The sequence below is a fragment of the Enoplosus armatus genome, chromosome 2 (genome assembly GCF_043641665.1).
Source record: "Enoplosus armatus isolate fEnoArm2 chromosome 2, fEnoArm2.hap1, whole genome shotgun sequence".
NCBI lineage: Eukaryota > Metazoa > Chordata > Actinopteri > Centrarchiformes > Enoplosidae > Enoplosus > Enoplosus armatus.
Window position 1 is genome coordinate 28,326,525 of NC_092181.1, and position 19,100 is coordinate 28,345,624.

At 44.8% G+C, this 19,100-nt stretch overlaps 2 protein-coding genes across 3 annotated transcripts in view; both read left to right on the plus strand.

Annotated features, from left to right (window-relative positions):
* Positions 1-814: 814 nt before the first annotated feature.
* On the plus strand, positions 815-5,437 carry polr3f (polymerase (RNA) III (DNA directed) polypeptide F). 2 transcript variants are annotated; one of them, XM_070918963.1, is made up of 9 exons: positions 815-999; positions 1,700-1,817; positions 1,930-1,997; positions 2,531-2,598; positions 2,994-3,106; positions 3,224-3,367; positions 4,709-4,816; positions 4,985-5,176; positions 5,265-5,437. In XM_070918963.1, exons 1-9 carry the CDS (start codon positions 938-940, stop codon positions 5,340-5,342), a joined length of 951 nt encoding a protein of 316 aa, XP_070775064.1. In that variant the 5' UTR covers positions 815-937; the 3' UTR covers positions 5,343-5,437. The 2 variants fall into 2 exon arrangements, with proteins under 2 accessions (XP_070775064.1, XP_070775073.1); XM_070918972.1 differs by lacking the exon at positions 3,224-3,367.
* Positions 5,438-7,669: 2,232 nt separating this feature from the next.
* The window catches only part of LOC139292453 (spectrin beta chain, non-erythrocytic 1-like), a 40,048-nt gene continuing 28,617 nt past the window's right edge, over positions 7,670-19,100 (plus strand). Inside the window, exons 1-2 of the mRNA XM_070914807.1 lie at positions 7,670-7,748; positions 15,578-15,802. Coding sequence (XP_070770908.1) covers positions 15,649-15,802 — 154 coding nt within the window. The 5' untranslated portion in view covers positions 7,670-7,748; positions 15,578-15,648. The remainder of the gene's footprint in view (positions 7,749-15,577; positions 15,803-19,100) is intronic.

Here is a 19,100-nt window from a genome sequence, read left to right on the forward strand (position 1 = left end):
CCATTTTTTTCTTTGCTTTTGCTTAAGTTATGTGTATTTTTTCTGTTGTGTTAGTGTCTAATTCAGTTGTTGCTGTGAGGGTAGTGGGAGGTGGGAGGGGATTCTTACATGTCAAACCTTTATCAGCTGTTATCGCTTATCATTTCCATGAAAACAATAAAACAAGTTCAAATAACTAATAATAAAAATAAAAGTGTTTTCTTACTTCAGATTAGAGTAGAGATGATACAGAGGTTTGTTAAACTGCTGCTCCGATCCATGCGGCTGTGTACGGAAGCGTCACTATAGCAACGAGCTCTACCCGGCGCGCATGCGCTGGTTTCACAACGATATACATGAACCGCCCGCCCCGCCGGACTGCACTGGTAGAAAAATGTTTATTTTTTTAAGTAACTACTGTCTACTGTTACTGTACTATTTCAATACAAAGTGTTGGAAGGAAAGGAAAGGAAAGGAAAACGCCATGAGAAGAAAGAATATTGCGATACATTTTTAGATCAACTGAATACTGAAATGGTGAAAATCATACTAAATTAAGGAAAACAAACAATTGGGGGGGGGGTCTAAAATAAAATTAATAAATAAATAAAACCAAACTAAACATAAATAAATAAAGGAGAACATGTTTATTGACGTTCCAAGAGGACAGTATATTTGACGTTGAGTCGACATAATGTAATGGTTCAAATGTCAACAATATGAACAAGATGACTTCAAATGAATGCGGAGTTTCAGGCCGAAATTCAGGCCGACCAGTAACAAACACCGAGGACGGTGAATGTTTTACCTTTTATTTTTTATTGGGCAGTTTTCAGGACGCTCCCGCCGACAGCTAACTTTTGAGGACCCCAATCTAGCATGGCTGTCTGACAACATTAGCTAACCGGCTAACAGTCGCAACAGCTCCGACAGAAAACTAAAGATAACAGAGTTAAAAATGGCAGAAGTCAAAGTGAAGAAGGAGACGAACGTTTCAGACCCCGCGGAGATCGAGAACAGGTCAGTCAGGAGACGTTGGCGTTAGCTCCGTACAAATTCTGTCATATTTAATGTTTACTCGGTTATCATCAGACACACACACACACACACACACACACACACACACACACAGGCCACGTACCGCGAATAAATACATTTCCTGAACCGTAGTGAACTCGGCATTCAGCCAGCACACCAGGTTACATACTTAAATTAAAATGAAGTACATCATAACGGCGCCTCAGAGTTTTAATGAAGAAAGATTGCATGAACGGCACAAGGTTTCTTCTTCATCTGAGGGGGATTTTATGGTCAAAGTTCTGCTTGGTGTTTTGAATGTGTTGCCGAATTGGAGTATTGCTCTTACAGATTTAGAAACGACCCCGAGTCATGTTTCATAGTCGTCGTAAGCTGTTCATTGTGACTATTTTAAACCGACCTCCGCAGAATTTTTCATATTCTTATGGCACGCTGGAAGCAGAAAACATTGAACTCAGTTTGTCAGTTTAAAGTCACATCAACCTTGAAGATAGAAAGATGCCCAACAGACAGTAAAACAAACTAATGAGTACAGGCTGAAGGTCCTGCAGAACAACAACAACAACTCAACTCAATAATCCTCATCTGAAACTGGAGGAAATATCTGCTCAACAAGGAAGTCAAGAAGTCTGTGTGTGTGTGTGTGTGTGTGTGTGTGTGTGTGTGTGTGTGTGTGTTGCAGGATCAAAGAGCTGTGTCAGCAGTTTCCTCATGGAATCACAGACCAGGTGATCCAGAACGACATGCCTCACCTGGAGCCTCAGCACAGAGCCATGGCCATCAACAAGCTGCTGTCACTGGTCAGTCTGATGATGTCACAGCTGACCTCTCTCCTCTCTGATTGGTCGCTTCTGATTGATTTATTATTGATGACGTCAGCTGGTCTGAACCTGTCATGTTCCCCTGTTCCAGGGTCAGCTGGACCTGCTGAGGAACAGTTCAGGTCTCCTGTACAGGATGAAGGACGCTCAGAGCGCCAGGTAAACACACCTGAAGCCCTCTGCCGGAACTCTGATGCACACACACACACACACACACACACACACACACACACACACACACACACTCCAGCAACCGGTGAAAGCAGATTTCTGCCTCTTAAAAGTAAATTTTTCCTGTCTGTCTCTGTCTCTCGGCCTGTGTCTCTCTCTCTGTCTGTCTGTCTGTCTCCGTCTCTGTCTCTCTGTCTGTCTCTGTTTCTCAGTGTGTGTCTCTCTGTCTGTCTCTGTTTCTCAGTGTGTGTCTCTCTGTCTGTCTCTGTCTCTCTCTCATCACACAGTGAAAGCTGTTTTTTATCATCTGTGCAGCCGAATATTTCATGTTCTTAAATCATCATAACTTGTAGGAGAGACTCACAAACATCAACAGCTCTCAACTGAAGAAGTTCGTCTTCAAGACAAACAAGATGTAACATGAAGAACATTATTATACATCCGTAACTTAAAAAAGCTGATTTTTAAAGCTGAACATAATTGATTCATCACATCAGCTCATCTGCTGTCTGTTGTTTCAGTAAGATGAAAGGTTCAGACAACCAGGAGAAGCTGGTGTATCAGGTCATCGAGGACGCAGGAAACAAAGGTAACAACCAGAACACCGGAGGAACTTCAGCATCAACAACCAGACTGAGCTCAGACGTCCTCCTGTTCATACTGGACATTAACTGAAGCTCATCTGAAGTTAATACAAGTGAACTTCAGCAGTTTCTTCTAAAGTGATTTTAGTTCCTCTTTTCAGACTGCGTTTACTTGCTGAAGGGATAAAAAAATGAATTTTGTTCTAAAAACACAGAACTGTGAGTTTGACTCACTGTTGAAGCTTCACACTTCAGATAAACGTGCTCCTCCATCACTTCCATTAGGAACATGTTCTAAAGAGGTCTGTGAGTCCAGTGTGAACAGGAACATGTGTGCTGACTCTTGCTTTAAACACTGCAGCGTGATATAAATGTTGCTGAAGTGTATTTTGTGTTGCAGGGATCTGGAGCAGAGATATCCGCTTTAAGAGCAACCTTCCTCTGACTGAGATCAACAAGATCCTGAAGAACCTGGAGAGCAAGAAACTCATCAAAGCCGTCAAATCCGTCGCTGTGAGTTCACTGAAGGAACGACAAACAGAAAACTACAGAGCGGATATCCAGACACTCTGCTGGTCCTGTGGAGATGGGAGGTTTCCCCTCTGACAGCTCCATGTTTGTTATGTGCAGGCGTCGAAGAAGAAGGTGTACATGTTGTACAACCTGCAGCCGGACCGCTCGGTGACGGGGGGGGCATGGTACAGCGACCAGGACTTTGAGTCCGAGTTTGTCGAAGTTCTCAACCAGCAGTGCTTCAAGTTCCTGCAGAGCAAGGTACAAAAAAAACTTTATTCAAACAACTGGTGTTCACGGATTTATTGATTCAGTTAATTTGAAGCTCTGAAGATGAAACAGATTTATTGAACTGATTTTATATGAAAGACACATCTTAATAGACTCTTCTGATTTAAAATGATCCATAGTCATCATCAGTCAGACCAGCAGGTGGCAGCACAGTCAGCGTGACTGTTACTTCAGTAAAAGTAGTAATACTACAGTGTAGAAGTAGTCATTATGCAGAATGGCCCATGTCAGCATAATATATATATATATATATATTATAACTGGATTATAGTTATTGATGCATCCATGTGTTTATCACTTTAATGTTGCAGCTGCTCATTATAATTACTTTCTATTCTGGATTCTTTAATCTGTGATATTACTTCGTTTGTTTGTTGATTAAACATCATATTGATCTGAATCTGTAAAATACATAGTGCAGTAAAAAGAACATATTTCCCACAGAGATGTGGTGAAGTAGAAGTATTAAGTAACATGAAAATGAAGTGCTCAAGTGAAGTACAAGTAACTCAAATTCTCTGCAGGGTCTCAATAGGGTCTCAATAGGGTCTCAATAGGGTCTCAGTAGGGTCTCAGTAGGGTCTCAGTAGGCTCAATAGGGTCTCTGTAGAGTCTCTGTAGGGTCTCTGTAGGCTCAATAGGGTCTCAGTAGAGTCTCAGTAGAGTCTCAGTAGGGTCTCAGTAGAGTCTCAGTAGGGTCTCAGTAGGGTCTCAGTAGGCTCAATAGGGTCTCAGTAGGGTCTCTGTAGAGTCTCAGTAGGGTCTCTGTAGGGTCTCTGTAGGGTCTCTGTAGGCTCAATAGGGTCTCAGTAGAGTCTCAGTAGGGTCTCAGTAGGCTCAATAGGGTCTCAGTAGGCTCAATAGGGTCTCAGTAGAGTCTCAGTAGGGTCTCAGTAGGGTCTCAGTAGGGTCTCAGTAGGCTCAATAGGGTCTCAGTAGAGTCTCAGTAGGGTCTCAGTAGGGTCTCTGGAGAGTCTCTGTAGGGTCTCAGTAGGGTCTCTGGAGAGTCTCTGTAGGGTCTCTGTAGAGTCTCTGTAGGGTCTCAGTAGGGTCTCAGTAGGGTCTCTGTAGAGTCTCTGTAGGGTCTCTGTAGGGTCTCTGTAGGGTCTCTGGAGGGTCTCTGTAGGGTCTCAGTAGGGTCTCTGGAGAGTCTCTGTAGGGTCTCAGTAGGGTCTCAGTAGGGTCTCTGGAGAGTCTCTGTAGGGTCTCAGTAGGGTCTCAGTAGGGTCTCTGGAGAGTCTCAGTAGGGTCTCTGGAGAGTCTCTGTAGGGTCTCAGTAGAGTCTGTTTTGTCTCTGTTTTGAGTGTTCAGGCTGAAGCGGCGAGGGACAGCAAACAGAGTCCAATGGTTCAGAGGAACAGCTCCTTCGCCACCTCGCATGAAGTCTGGAAGTACATCTGTGAGCTGGGAATCAGCAAGGTGATGCTCCCACTGCCCCGCCCCCCTTTTATGACATCACACACCTGAAATTGGCCAGCCCACAATGACCTGCAGATGTTTGCCTTCATATCTACGTCTAACTCAGGTTACCTCAAGTATGATGCAGCGCTGTTACTCCCAGATTGATTGACAGGTGTTTGACTGCAGGTGGATCTGTCCATGGACGACATCGAGACCATCCTGAACACGCTGATCTACGATGGGAAGGTGGAGATGACTGTCATCGCCGCCAAGGAGGGAACGGTGGGCAGCGTGGATGGACAGATGAAGCTTTACCGCGGCGTCAACCCCGTCATCCAACCCACCGGCCTCGTCAGGACGCCCTGCGGACTTTGCCCGGTAACACAAAATACTAAATATACATATGAACATTCCATATCGAAGGTTTTCTATGGTTGAGTCCCGATTTCCTGTTTTCTGTCCTTAGGTGTTTGACGACTGTCATGAAGGAGGAGAAATCTCTCCGTCCAACTGCATCTACATGACGGAGTGGTTGGACTTCTGACAGCTGCTCTCTCTCTCGGCTCTTTCGTCCGTGATGAAACCTTCAGTTAATTTCCCAGCGATCTGTGATCCATGCCCTCTATTTTCTATTTATTGCAAAGGTTTAATAAAAGTGCAATGTGACGTGTTGTTTGGAGCAGTTTAAAGAGTCGTGAAGTGTGAGCTGTGGTTTTATTTTGAGGGTGAACTGGAAGCGTCGGTCCAGTTCTACATCATTAGATGATTATTCCTCATCATTAATGTGAAGCAGGATTTTACTGTTGGAGTTGGTTGAGGTGGAGCTCATCTTGACCCTGCAACTGATTCTTTTCATTGTGGATGAATCAGCTGATTATTTTCTCCATTAATCGATCGATTGATGGCTTGTAAACATTCTGCCGTCACAATGACCCAGAGCCCAAAGTACTTGAGTAAATGTACTTGGTTACTTTCCACCACTGACCAGGATACTGTGGCCCGTAAACACCTGATCCAGGTCATTACTGAAGATGTGATGGAGAAGCTAAATCCAGCAAGAGTCCCAACAGTCAGAAACTGAACTGAGATCAGCTTCAGAAACAGCTGATCAGCTGGACAAGTCAGAGACAAACTGATGCAGACCATCAGAAACCTGAATAATATTAGAATAATGTAAACGGGGAGAGGAAGAACCAGGTTTTTCATGTTCCACGTGAACGTCTTCTACAGATTGTGATGCACATGTAAACACGCTCACTGTTTAATTGTGTAAACCTCCAAACCTGGACAGGTATCATGAGAGAGTGACAGGAAGACACTGTGTAGGACTACGGTTTGTACTTTAAACGTTTTATAGACTGAATCGATATGAAAACACTCCCTGACAGCAGGCAGAGCACTCAGGTACGGAACCCGTGTTCATCCAATCACAGCTCTCATTAAGCCTCAGTGTTTTCCATCAGACATCATTAAAGTGCTCCATCAGACTCTAATGGGCTCAGTGCTGACTGTCAGCACAGCTCCGTTTACACAACAGCAACATGTTTTCACGTTTCCATATCGACCAATCGGAGAGCAGCGAGGGTCAGGAAGTGTCGTCATTGATCCAGGCGGGTCAGGGTCTGTTCTGGTCATCACTCAGAGATGTTCCATGTTTTTCTCTCAGTTTGGTCTGTGGAATAAAATACTGCAGTACCCATGAGCCTCAGCAGCTGTTGCCATGGAGAAGATGCCCTGAAATCAGAGTTGAATCATACTGAAGAAACTACAGTCGTAGTTTTTCTTCTGACAGCAGCTGAGTGGTAAAAGCTGTAGGTACATTAAGCTCATTTATTATTAATGATCACTGACTCTGCTGAACCAGAGCCACGCCCACTATGTGACGTCACTTCCTGTCATCGTCCCCTGACTGGTACACGAACAGTTGTCTCAGTGTGGGGACTGTGGAGGGCAGCGAGTCAGGACAGGGCGAGTCTGGTGGAGTCGAGTCAAACAGAGTCAGGTGGGGTCAGGTTGGATGGAGTCGAGTGGAGCGCCCCCTACGGGCTGCACAAACTGTGTCTAGAGTCTCGATGGTGTCCAGGGGTTGTGGGTTGTGTCTGTTTGTTTTTTTAAATTCGTGGATATGAAAGTAGATATTAAAAATAAACACAGGGAGTCTGTCGATACTTTGCTTCTGTTTTCTTTGTTCCACATCTCACGTCAAACAGGTGCAACTTCAATCCAAAAAAGTTTCAATGTTTTTGTGCCGATATCACAGGATCATGAGGAGGGTCGTCGTCTCCACATGTGGCTCCAGCTGGACAGACTCTCAGACCTGGATGGTGTCGGTTTCACAGTGCAGGAGGAGATCTGTATCTGGTCTTTATCTAATTATTTAGACAGCGAGTTGATCTGTTCCTGCTCTCCAGAGGATGAACCTTTTACACTTGAATGACTCCATGATCTCTAGCGCCCCCTTCAGGATAAACACTGCATGTGTCGCTCCACTCTCGTTGAGATGGACGGTGTTTGTTCAGATTGTGGCTGTAATGAATTCTGCGGTCCTTAGGGGGCGCTAGAGGGGCTTCGAACTGATAAATGTACTTTCCACAAAGCTGGAGCTTAGAGTTCAGAGTTATCCTTGAACGCAGCACAAACGCCTCTCAGAGAAATAAAAGATGAAAACCAGAATCTCAGTCTGAGTGAGACCCGCACTGATGCAGACTGAAGAGAGTCTGAGGGGGAGGAGGCTCGGGGAGGAGGGGTGAGGGAGGAGGAGTGAGGGAGGAGGAGGGGGGCAGTGCGGATTCTTTCCCGTCATTCCCTGCAGCAGCAGCAGCAGCAGCAGCCCCCTCCCTCCTGTCTGTCGCCCTGTCTGTCGCTCTGTCCTCTCCGTGTCGGATGCCAGTTTGCGGACTCTTCTTCATCTCGGCTGAAGTTTGCAGACTTGCTGTGATCTTCTGAGCAGGTGAGCGTCTTCTTCTTCTGTCTCCATTGTTTCTACTGTGTGTCTGTTGTTGCTGCGCTGTGATTGGAGCTCTGCGGAGCGGCACACTGAAGCCTCGGATCCTCCGCAAACTTCGCTTCATGTCGGAGGAGGCTCGGCTGAATCTGGGTGATCCGACTCTTCTGCTCCGGTCCAAGGCAGAAAGTCTTCCCGGAGGCCCGGTCCTCTCTCCCGACCGGATCCGCTCTCTGTAGCCGTGCCGCGGTGCGCCTCAGCCCGCATGTCCGCTGCGCGTCCCTCCGCCCGCCAGCAGCCATTTGTCTCGGCAGGAGGATGGAGGATAATAACGGTGCGCCATGCACGGACGCAAAAACAGGCGTGGCCGCGGGAGAAGGTGGTGATGTGCGTGTTAATGTGTGTGTTCAGGACAATAAACACCGGAACGTCTCAGCGACTAAAACACTCTCAGCGCACATTTGCGGGTGTTTATCTGTTAGCGGTAGAATGAGCGGGATGTGTCCGGCCTGCAGCTGCTGTGTCCGGCTGTGAGAGGCTCTGCAGGCCGGTGCGCAGTTCAACACACGCCGACAGAGAGCTGAGGAGAAAATGCAGGAAAACATACAGCAGGACTGATGGTGGTCAGGTCCTGGACTGAGCAGGCCTCAGTGTCCCACATACCCCCAGATCCCCACAAAATACGTGTTCCTGATGTTACGCGAGTCCCTGCAAACATTTAGGTTCCCTCAGGTTCCTTCATGGAGGTCTGTGTAACTCGACAGAACCGTTGTGTTGTCATGCAGGGCCGGCTACAGGGGGGGGGGTCTAAGAGGTAATAACACCCCGACCTCCACCCAAAGAAAGGGTGCAGCAGCAGACAAGTTTCAGAAGGTTGAACCATGTCAATACAACACGAGACAAAGAACCTGCTAGAAGACACTAAACAGACTTTGTGTTTCAGACAGCAATATTTACTTGTTTATGTTCCAACCGCCAAAGAACCAGCGCTAGTGCTAATAGTGCTAATAGTGCTAATTTAATCAGAAACGTGTTCATCTTCATGTTCAACAGTCGCAGCTTCGAGCTCTTTAATGTGATGATTTGCATTCAGTCATTTTCTGTACACAACTTTGGAGAAATGTTCTTTAACAGCTTCCTGGAACGCAAACAAAACATTTAATGGCTTCGTTAACCTTTATTATTAACCATTATTTATGATCTCAGTCTTCCACATGTTTTACCAGTATTGAGATTTTATCTCATCTTTGATGCATAAACATCGACATCTTCATTTTGATCAGCTGTTCAGGCCTCAGATCAGTCAGATGTTATTGATTAGGACGGACCGTAGATAAACAGCTGAGGGATGGGCGCCTGGCTTCACTGCTGGGAATCTGAACTGGACCTGTTTGTGGTTTCTGGACTGTTTGAATCACTCTGAATGAATTCTAAATGTTGATGAAACAAATAACTGGAAGAAGAATCAATAATGAGGTCTCAGACCTATCCTCAGGTGGAGGTCTCAGACCTATCCTCAGGTGGAGGTCTCAGACCTACCCAGCAGGGGCCTGTTTTTAGAGCTGCAGTAAAACCCACATAGAAAGAAGAAGAAGCTCTTAAAGGCTGTGAGAGGCCATATTGTCTCACGAGCTGCACTGAAGACAAACTAGGATCAGGAAGGAGGAATTATAAAACTCTGACATGAAGACAATTATATTATTATTATTATTGTTATTGTTGTTGTTGTATAACTATGAAGAAGCCGTGAACGTTACAACAAAGTACAGTCCATGTTGCTATGAACTACGTGTAATCTTCCAAGCCAAGTCTTGTGAAGTCTGCACCCCAAGTGGACTCTCTGGAAGTTCAAGACCCTTGTGGACTTTCGGACAGACTTCCTGAGAACACGTCTGTTAAGTCGGCAAGTCTGCGGGATGCTTAGATTCAGCTGTTATGAATTTGGCAGATTTTATAAACCATCAGATATTCAGTAATCACTGATTAACACCTTAAATCTGGTTTATGAGTTTGGGCAGAGCCAGGCTAGCTGTTTCCCCCTGTTTCCGGTCTTTGTGCTAAGCTAAGCTAACCGGCTGCTGGCTGTAGCTTCATATTTAGCGTCCTTGAAGGAGGTCTCTGTGGATCATTTACAATGATGTCAAGAGAAATAAATAACCGCAGATGTTTTTGGAATCGTGTATTCCTACGATGAGTTTCACACAAACCCGTTCTTGAAGTGTGATTCAGCAGAAATGTGTTTCATTCTCTTGTTGAAGTCGGATCAGTTCAGTGAGTTTCTACTGACCACAGATCAGTGTGATGGAGCAGCTGTGTGTTGAAGGGTGTGGTCAGCTAACCAGGAAATGACTTTGTGAGTGTGTGTGTTCATAAATCCAATAACTCCACCCGGTCTGTTCAGTGGAGTGAGGTCATTCTTCTTCTGCTGTTTCTGGAACACAAACAGTCGACTGTTCATCTAACTGATGGTGTCCTGAAGTAAACCTGTACCTGATCCTGTAACGGTCCTGTCAGGCGGTTCTCTTTGGTTTTGTTTATGAGGTGATTTCTGTCTGATAACAGCTGCTCTGTGTCCATGAAACACCTCTGCTGCCTCTGTCTTCTTCTTCTGTGATCTGGGTTCAGTGTTTCAGGTCTGGTTTAACGTCACAAAGGTGCTTTTAATCCGGACGTTTAAAACCAGTCTGAGCTGATTTAACAGATGAATCCCGGTTCAGTAAGTTAATGTCATTCATTCCAGCTTGTCTTAAATGTACTGAGCATCTTCAGATTGATGCCACTCTCATGTCTGTACGGTAAATATGAAGCTACAGCCAGCAGCTGGTTAGCTTAGCTTGGCACAGAGGACTTCAAACTGTGATTGAATCCTTCAGCGTGACTTCCACTTCTAGAGGAGATCATCATCTCTGATGTCCATCAGAATAAACCTCCAGAAATCAGCTCAGACATCAGTGAGAAAGACGCTGCAGAACCTGCCTTCAGTGTCTCAGTGATCAGTGATGGTTGTCTGTCCGTCCATGAGGACACTGCAGACAGGAGCTGCTAACAGCTGATTCAGCTAAATGTGAACAAATATGGGCTAAAAAACAGCTAACTGACTGACTCCATGGCAGCGTTCTACTTCCTGTTTACCCGTCCCAGAGCAGTTGTCTCAATCTTGTTTACCAGCTCCTCTAGAGATCACTGATCAGACGGACTGAAGCGAGACGTTCCTCACATGTCTGTCTGCCTGTCTGCCTGTGGTGGGCATCCTGTGAGACAGCTGCTGCTGGGAGACAGGTGACATACACCGGCTGCCCTGTGTGTGTGTGTTTCCTCAGCTGTGACTGTCAGGCTCTCAAGAATGTTTGAGAGTATTTCAGGATTTTTTTGTGCTCTGAGAAGCTCAGAGTCACAGCCATTTGTTCAACAACCCCCCACCCAACACACACACACACACACACACACACACACACACACACACACACACACACACACACATACACACACCAGACTCCACTGGAGGTGCAGCGTAGCTACATAGTGTGGGACCATGTGAGGGGGGGTGGAGACACTGGTTGTGCGGGGAAGCACATTTATGCTTTAAGACTGACTGATTAGCTTGTTAGCTAACAACCTACAACATGTAAATCAGGAGGACACAAACACTGTCCTCGCGGAAGCACGTCTTGCTGCAGTCTTACTCCGGTGGAACAAAGTGACCCCCTTCCCGACTCTGGTTCTCTCCCAACCCCTTCTGGGATGCCAGATTCACGGTGTGTGCAAAACGGCCTACATGTGGTGATAGTCCCCCTGTCATCATTAATGTAGTGAATGTACATAAAAATGTCCACTCCAGCTTGAATATAACATTGATTATGCTAGCGGTTTTATGGCTACACCGGCTAGCAGTGTCCCTGCTGACAGTCTTTGTGCTAAGCTAGGCTAATCGGGTCCTGTCCTATCTCTGTACTGGACACAGAGATGAATGAATGAATTAAAATAGTAATCTGATTTGTACATAAAGGCTTCTCTAAATTGAACATGTTAATTAATGTTAGCATAACTTTAATACCCTTCATGGTAACAAAATGGCAAAACTAGTAAATTCTAAACTGATTTCATTTCTTTCTTTTTCTTAATAGTTTTTGATTGAACAGTTTCTCCCTGCAGTGTTTCCCACAGGATCATGTGAGAATGTGGTGGGTGGACCTCGGACCCTCTAAGGGGGTCTGGGGACATGCTCCTCTGTAAGAAAATGCTCTTCATTTTAAAGTTAAACACATCAATCTGATGCACTTTGAGAGCAAAATTAAGAACTTTGTGTTCTTGTAAACAGTTTATATATTTTTATTTTCTATTCTTATTTTTATATTTTGTACATACTTTTAGCTCTAAATTATGCTACTTTCTAATCTTGAATGGGAGCACCGGTACTGTACAATTTCCCCCTGGGGATCAATAAAGTATTTCTGATTCTGATTCTGATTAATCATAAACACGTTGGTTGTATAGATATGAAGAGTATAACACTGAAGAAACTTTAGTCCACGTCCATCTGTCCACCTCTGTCTCACATTGTGTATAAACTGGACTGAGACGGACAATCGGCTCCCAAAAACAGCTTTTTCTTCAGTACAGGGCCGGATATATCAGTCGACAGGAGGAGACTGACAGCTAACGTTAACGCTAACTTAGCTAACGTTAGATTAACTTTAGTTATCAACGATAACTTCTGCAGTGACTGTTTGCTGTCGTACATTGATAATGATAAACTTGTGTTTGGACTAGATGGTAACTGCAGTGGATAGCAACGTTAGCTAACGCTAACCTCGGTGTCTCGGATGCAGCAGATCTTTTATGTTATTATGAGAAGTGTAAAATTATTTTGGTTCATTGTGAAACTGGTGGGCCGCCAGAGTCTGGCTAATTACTAGGAAACACTGCCCTGCTTCCAGTGTTTGTGCTAAGCTAGGCTACTCTCGGGAGGATTGTTCTTCTAACAAACACACTGTAACTGATAGTGTTTAATATAGTTTTAGTTTAGAAGTATTGATTACTGTGTATCAGTCTGCTGATGTCTGCTGGGGGGGTCAGTTTAAACAGGGTGTGGGGGCTGTGACTTCCTGGTGGGGGGTGTTGTGGATGGGGAGGTTCTCTGTGAGTTTTTGTTCCTGCTGTCGTCATGTTTGGAGAATGTGGAGCGATGTGAACCCAAACAGACAGAAACCCAGAGGGAGAGGGTGGGGGCCGCTAACACTTCCTGCCCCCCACCCCTCCACCTCCTCTTTAAACCTTTATACCTCCTCTCAGCCTCTCAGTTTTCACTCAGGGACAATTTGCTCTATTTTTATCCCCAAATAGCTTCTTTTTCAGGGAATAGCTGGAACCTGTTTAAATTTTTCTGCCTTTTATAACATTTATGTTTCTTACTTTACTCTTTGAGAATATTAAAATCGTACAGATTCATATTTTATGTATTCAGTCAAGTGTTCAGTTTTATTTTTTACCACATTTTATTTCCACTCGTGAAAGTTGATCTGAAAAGATCAATCAGCTGATTTGTGGATTAACAGAAAATTGACCTTCAGCAGTTTAAATAGTTTTGTTGGTTCGAGTTTCTCCGGTGTGAGGAACTTCTGTGTTTCGTGTGAAAGTCTGCACTGCAGCTTTAATTGAAAGATAATTGACAGATTCACTGAAAATGAAAATGATGTTTTGCTGCAGCTCGGTCTCCCGGTCCAGTGTGTCAGGTTCACTCACCTCCTTTATGAAATCCGCTGTCGTCACTGCTGATGTTTCTGTGGCCAAAAGTATGTGGACAGGACAGGAGTCAATTATAGCATGGGGAGGGAATGTTCAGCTGTCCACCTACTTTTGTCCAGGTGGTGTATGTTATTAACTTAATGGCAGGAGAGGAGGTGTACTTGCTTTTTGAATGTGTGCGTCCCGTTTGGGTGGTTGTACTTCAGTAAATGGTACGTGTTGGAGTAGTTTTAATACTTCATACATAATAATACAATACATTCGTCACGCTGCTGTTATGTGTTATTTTATGCATTCCTGCTCATTATGTGAAGAGGCAGGTGGTCTGCTGATCCCAGGTCTGCTGGCTCTCTGTCATCCTCATGTCATACAGGATAACTCGACCCAAAGAGGGCGTGATGTCACGTTTCTGTTACAGATGATAGATAAACATCGATCAGAGCGACGCTGCAGTTTGTAGTGTGATCATTTGTTAATATAGTGATAAAACACACTAGAATAATAACTTCTTCATTTCCAAACACTTCTGCCATGCTGAAGATCGCAGCCAAACAGGAAACAGAATTTGTCCAATAGAAGTGAACAGGAGACAGAGTGAATACTTGTACACCTTAAATGTAATGTGACCGAACCATAAAGGATTTAAAAATAAATTCCTTCCAATGGAATCGATCAGAGGCAGAATCATTCTTCTATTTTAACACTTCTTTTACTTTTTTGGCTACACCACCCACCTCTGACCTCTGACCTGTTGTCTTCCTGTGATGTTGCTGCCGACTCAGCCTGTCAGACTGATCAGAGATCTGTTTCCATCATCCAGCAGAGGATTCTGGGAAGTCAGATCCATTAATGGAGGCTGGGTCCCTCAGGACGTCCTCTGGATGTCTGAGTGCTGTAATGGCTCCTTCTGCTGCTCAGTCCGATAACTCTGATGTGATGGAGCTGTTGACTTCCTCCATTAGCTCCGGTCAGCTGACACATCAGCCAATGGGAGCTGAGCGTGGCTGCTCTCAGCACGACATCACACACATCATGACATCACACTCAGAGAGACGCAGTGGCGCTAAAACACACCAGAAAATATTTCACTAAATGTCCTCGGGAATCCAGCCGTTCCTTCAGATTTTGTTTGTAGAATACCCCTCGATACTACATTACCCATGAGCCTCGGCTGCACTCAGTCCAAAATTGAACCGAAATCTGAACGTGAAGTGATTCCAATTTTTGAATTTATCCATCAACTTCTACAAATATCAAACTCTCGACGTCAGCCCGCCATCAGCGGCACAGCAACAGAGTCTGCAGCTCTCTGATTAGAGGATTCTTACAGCAATGCTCTCTGGGATATGTAGTTGACTTCTCTCTTAAAGTTGTTATGGAAACACTATTCAGCCTTCATGAGTAGTATGTAAACACTTAATAACACATTTATTATAACTCATCAGAGAGTGCCAAGCTAACAGCTAGCGGGGTGGCGGCTCACCGACGGCCCCATGTAGGCAGACAGACCACTCAGCCTTTAGTGGCCCCCGGTTGGTCCTTTGTCGGCATGCCGCTCCGAATGTAAACATGAGGATTTAATGACATTTATCAAAGTAAAACAAGATTTAATGGAGCAGCTGAGAACAGAACAGACGTCTGACTGTCTGTTAAAACTGTACTGTAACCTGAGGAGTTAACATGTTGTATATTGCTGTTGTTGTGTACTAATGTTTATTAGTTTTAGTCACATCTTTGTTTTTGTCAGTTTCCTGTTGTGTTGTTCTTAGAATCTAAGAAAAAGCACCGTTTACATGTCCGCTGTGTCCGTGTCACTCTGCTCTAAAGTGATATAACAGAGTAACTCTCACTTCTAAACTCTGGATGTTTGAACAGAACAGCTCACTCTCACTTCCTGCTCACCTAGCATTAGCATTAGCATTACTTCAGCATCATGTCTGGGTTTTGTTTGAGAGAAGCTAAAACTTAGGAAAAGGTTGTGATATTTCTTTAGTGAACATCTAGAAGAAGATGGCTGACTGTTAATCCTGGTTCTTACTCTTTCCTTTAATGTCCTCCTGTTGACTTCCTGTCTGCGTGTCGTTCTGCAGGGCTCGGCCTGAAGCTGCCGATGTGGACGTGTCTCCGCTGACATTGAGGCGTGTGTCAGAGGTGAAAGGTCATGATGACGACGGTGGCCGCCGAGTACGACCACATGGAGCTGCAGCAGCAGTACAGCAGCAACGACACGGTCAACAACCGCTGGGACGACGACTGGGACAATGAGAACAGCTCAGCCCGCCTCTTCGAACGCTCCCGCATCAAGGCGCTCGCAGGTAGGACCCCCGCCGCCCTAAAATACCACCTTAAGTTCATTTAAATGACGTCCATCTGTAACAAAGATGGCAGAGACAAAGGACAACAAAGACTAAACATGGACAACTAGAGATCATCATGCGACGGGATCACACCAGCTGTGACACCGCGACCGACCCATGAGTACTCAGCAGTCATTACTACATTATTACATCAGTGAGTACTCAGCAGTCATTACTACATTATTACATCAGTGAGTTCAGCAGTCATTACTACATTATTAAATGAGTACTCAGCAGTCATTACTATATTATTACACGAGCACTCTGCCGTCATTACTACATTATTACACGAGCACTCTGCCGTCATTACTACATTATAAAATGAGTACTCAGCAGTCATTACTACATTATTACACGAGCACTCAGCCGTCATTACTACATTATTACATCAGTGAGTACTCAGCAGTCATTAATACATTATTACATCAGTGAGTACTCAGCCATCATTACTACATTATTACACGAGTACTCAGCAGTCATTACTACATTATTACACGAGCACTCTGCCGTCATTACTACATTATAAACTGAGTACTCAGCAGTCATTACTACATTATTACACGAGCACTCTGCCGTCATTACTACATTATAAAATGAGTACTCAGCAGTCATTACTACATTATTACACGAGTACTCAGCCGTCATTACTACATTATTACACGAGCACTCAGCCGTCATTACTACATTATTACATCAGTGAGTACTCAGCCATCATTACTACATTATTACACGAGTACTCAGCAGTCATTACTACATTATTACACGAGCCCTCTGCCGTCATTACTACATTATAAAATGAGTACTCAGCAGTCATTACTACATTATTACATGAGTACTCAGCAGTCATTACTACATTATTACACGAGCACTCTGCCGTCATTACTACATTATAAAATGAGTACTCAGCAGTCATTACTACATTATTACATGAGTACTCAGTACTCATGGGTCGGACCACACCCGCATACTAACATAGTAATGTTTAATTTTCTGTGCATCAATGACTGTATTAGTGTTTGTTTTAATGACTTTGAATCTTTCTTGTCATGGTTCTTTGTGTTTGACTCAGTGTCAGCAGTCTCCTTCATGTGCCTGAACTGCATATCAACACCAGAGGGCTCCATCTCTGCATCATATGTAGAAAATAATCCTGCTGCCAATTCAAACTGTATTCACTGAGCAACAAAACAAACCTGAGTGGAAACTCCAGACGTTTGAAAACAAACAAATAAAACAATATATATACACGAAAAAAAAAATATATATACATATATACACCGATCAGGCATAACATTATGACCACCTGCCTAATATTGTGTTGGTCATGGAGACATGGACTCCACTAGACCCCTGAAGGTGTTCTGTGGTATCTGGCACCAAGATGTTAGCAGCAGATCCTGTAAGTCCTATAAGTTGCGAGATGGGGCCTCCATGGATCGGACTTGTTTGTCCAGCGCATCCCACAGATGCTCGATTGGATTGAGATCTGGGGGATTTGGAGGCCAAGTCAACACCTCAAACCATTCCTGAACCATTTTTGCTTTGTGGCAGGCGCATTATCCTGCTGAAAGAGGCCACAGCCAGCAGGGAATATCGTTTCCGTGAAAGGGTGTACATGGTCTGCAACAATGCTTAGGTGGGTGGTACGTGTCAAAGTAACATCCACATGGATGGCAGGACCCAAGGTTTCCCAGCAGAACATTGCCCAAAGCATCACACTGCCTCCGCCGGCTTGCCTTCTTCCCATAGGGCATCCTGGTGCCATGTGTTCCCCAAGTAAGCGACGCTCACGCACCCGACCATCCACGTGATGTAAAAGAAAACGTGATTCATTAGACCAGACCACCTTCTTCCATTACTCCGTGGTCCAGTTCTGATGCTTACGCTCGCCCATTTTTCCTGCTTCTAACACATCAACTTTGAGGACAAAATGTTCATTTGTTGCCTAATATATCCCAGGTGCCATGATGAAGAGATAATCAGTGTTATTCACTGGTCATAATGTTATGCCTGATCGGTGTATATATCATACAGTATATATTTCATACAGTCAGACCACTAGATGGCAGTAAAGTGTCAGGTGAAAGTGTGTAAACAAAGAGGCGTCCTGGGCAGCCAGTGGTCTGGGCACAAACCACATCACATGACCCGACACACATGACATCACATTCTGTGGACAGAAAGCCAAACATACTTTCTGCTGAGTTGACTGAATCAGTGTCGTTTTAATTTCTAACAAACATCTGATGGATGTCAGGTGTATGTATGTATTTTATTGTGAAGGGATTAGCTCTCACGTATTTTATTGTGAAGGGATGAGGTCAGACTCCCAGCATGCTTGGCGCTCTGCTGCCTCGCTGATGGTTGATGTGATTTCTCTGCATGTTTTCCCTCTGAGCTCATCCTCAGCTGACATTCAGCTCTGCGTTGTGACGCTCGCAGGTTCGATTCCTGTAGAACAGACTCATAGTCCGAGTCCGATCAACTGATCACATGGCTCCGCCCACTCAGTCATGCTGCCGTCCAATCAGCTGATCACATGGCTCCGTCAGTCTGCTGTCTGACATCAGACGACGATACTCAGTTAATCTAATACAGCAGGAATCAGCCAGTCAGGCGGCCCCGAACACACTGTTCATTATTACAGTCTCTCAGACTCCACTGAGGGCCGGGCATGGTTCACGTTGTGGTTTGGGTTGTGGTTCAGGTGGTTAAGGTTGTGGTTTGGGCGGTTCAGGTTGTGGTTTGAGTGGTTCAGGTTGTGGTTTGAGTGGTTAAGGTTGTGGTTTGGGACATGGTTCAGATTGTGGTTTGGAACATGGTTCAGATTGTGGTTCGGGTTGTGGTTCGGGTGGTTCAGATTGTGGTTCGGGTGGTTCAGGTTGTGGTTTGGAACATGGTTCAGATTGTGGTTCGGGTGGTTCAGGTTGTGGTTTGGAACATGGTTCAGGTTGTGGTTTGGGTTGTGGTTCAGGTTGTGGTTTGGAACATGGTTCAGATTGTGGTTCGGGTGGTTCAGGTTGTGGTTCAGGTTGTGGTTTGGAACATGGTTCAGGTTGTGGTTTGGGTTGTGGTTCGGGTGGTTTGGGTTGTGTTGCCCCTCCAGTTTTTCGATTCTTTTCGTAGCTGCAGGTGTGTCTGTGGAGTACCAACACCTCACCTGTCAGGACCCAATCAGCTGTTAATGAGGAGGTTGCTCACTGGCTGCTAGGTGTTTCTAGGATGTTCAGGTTAGGGTTGTTAGTGAAATGCATCC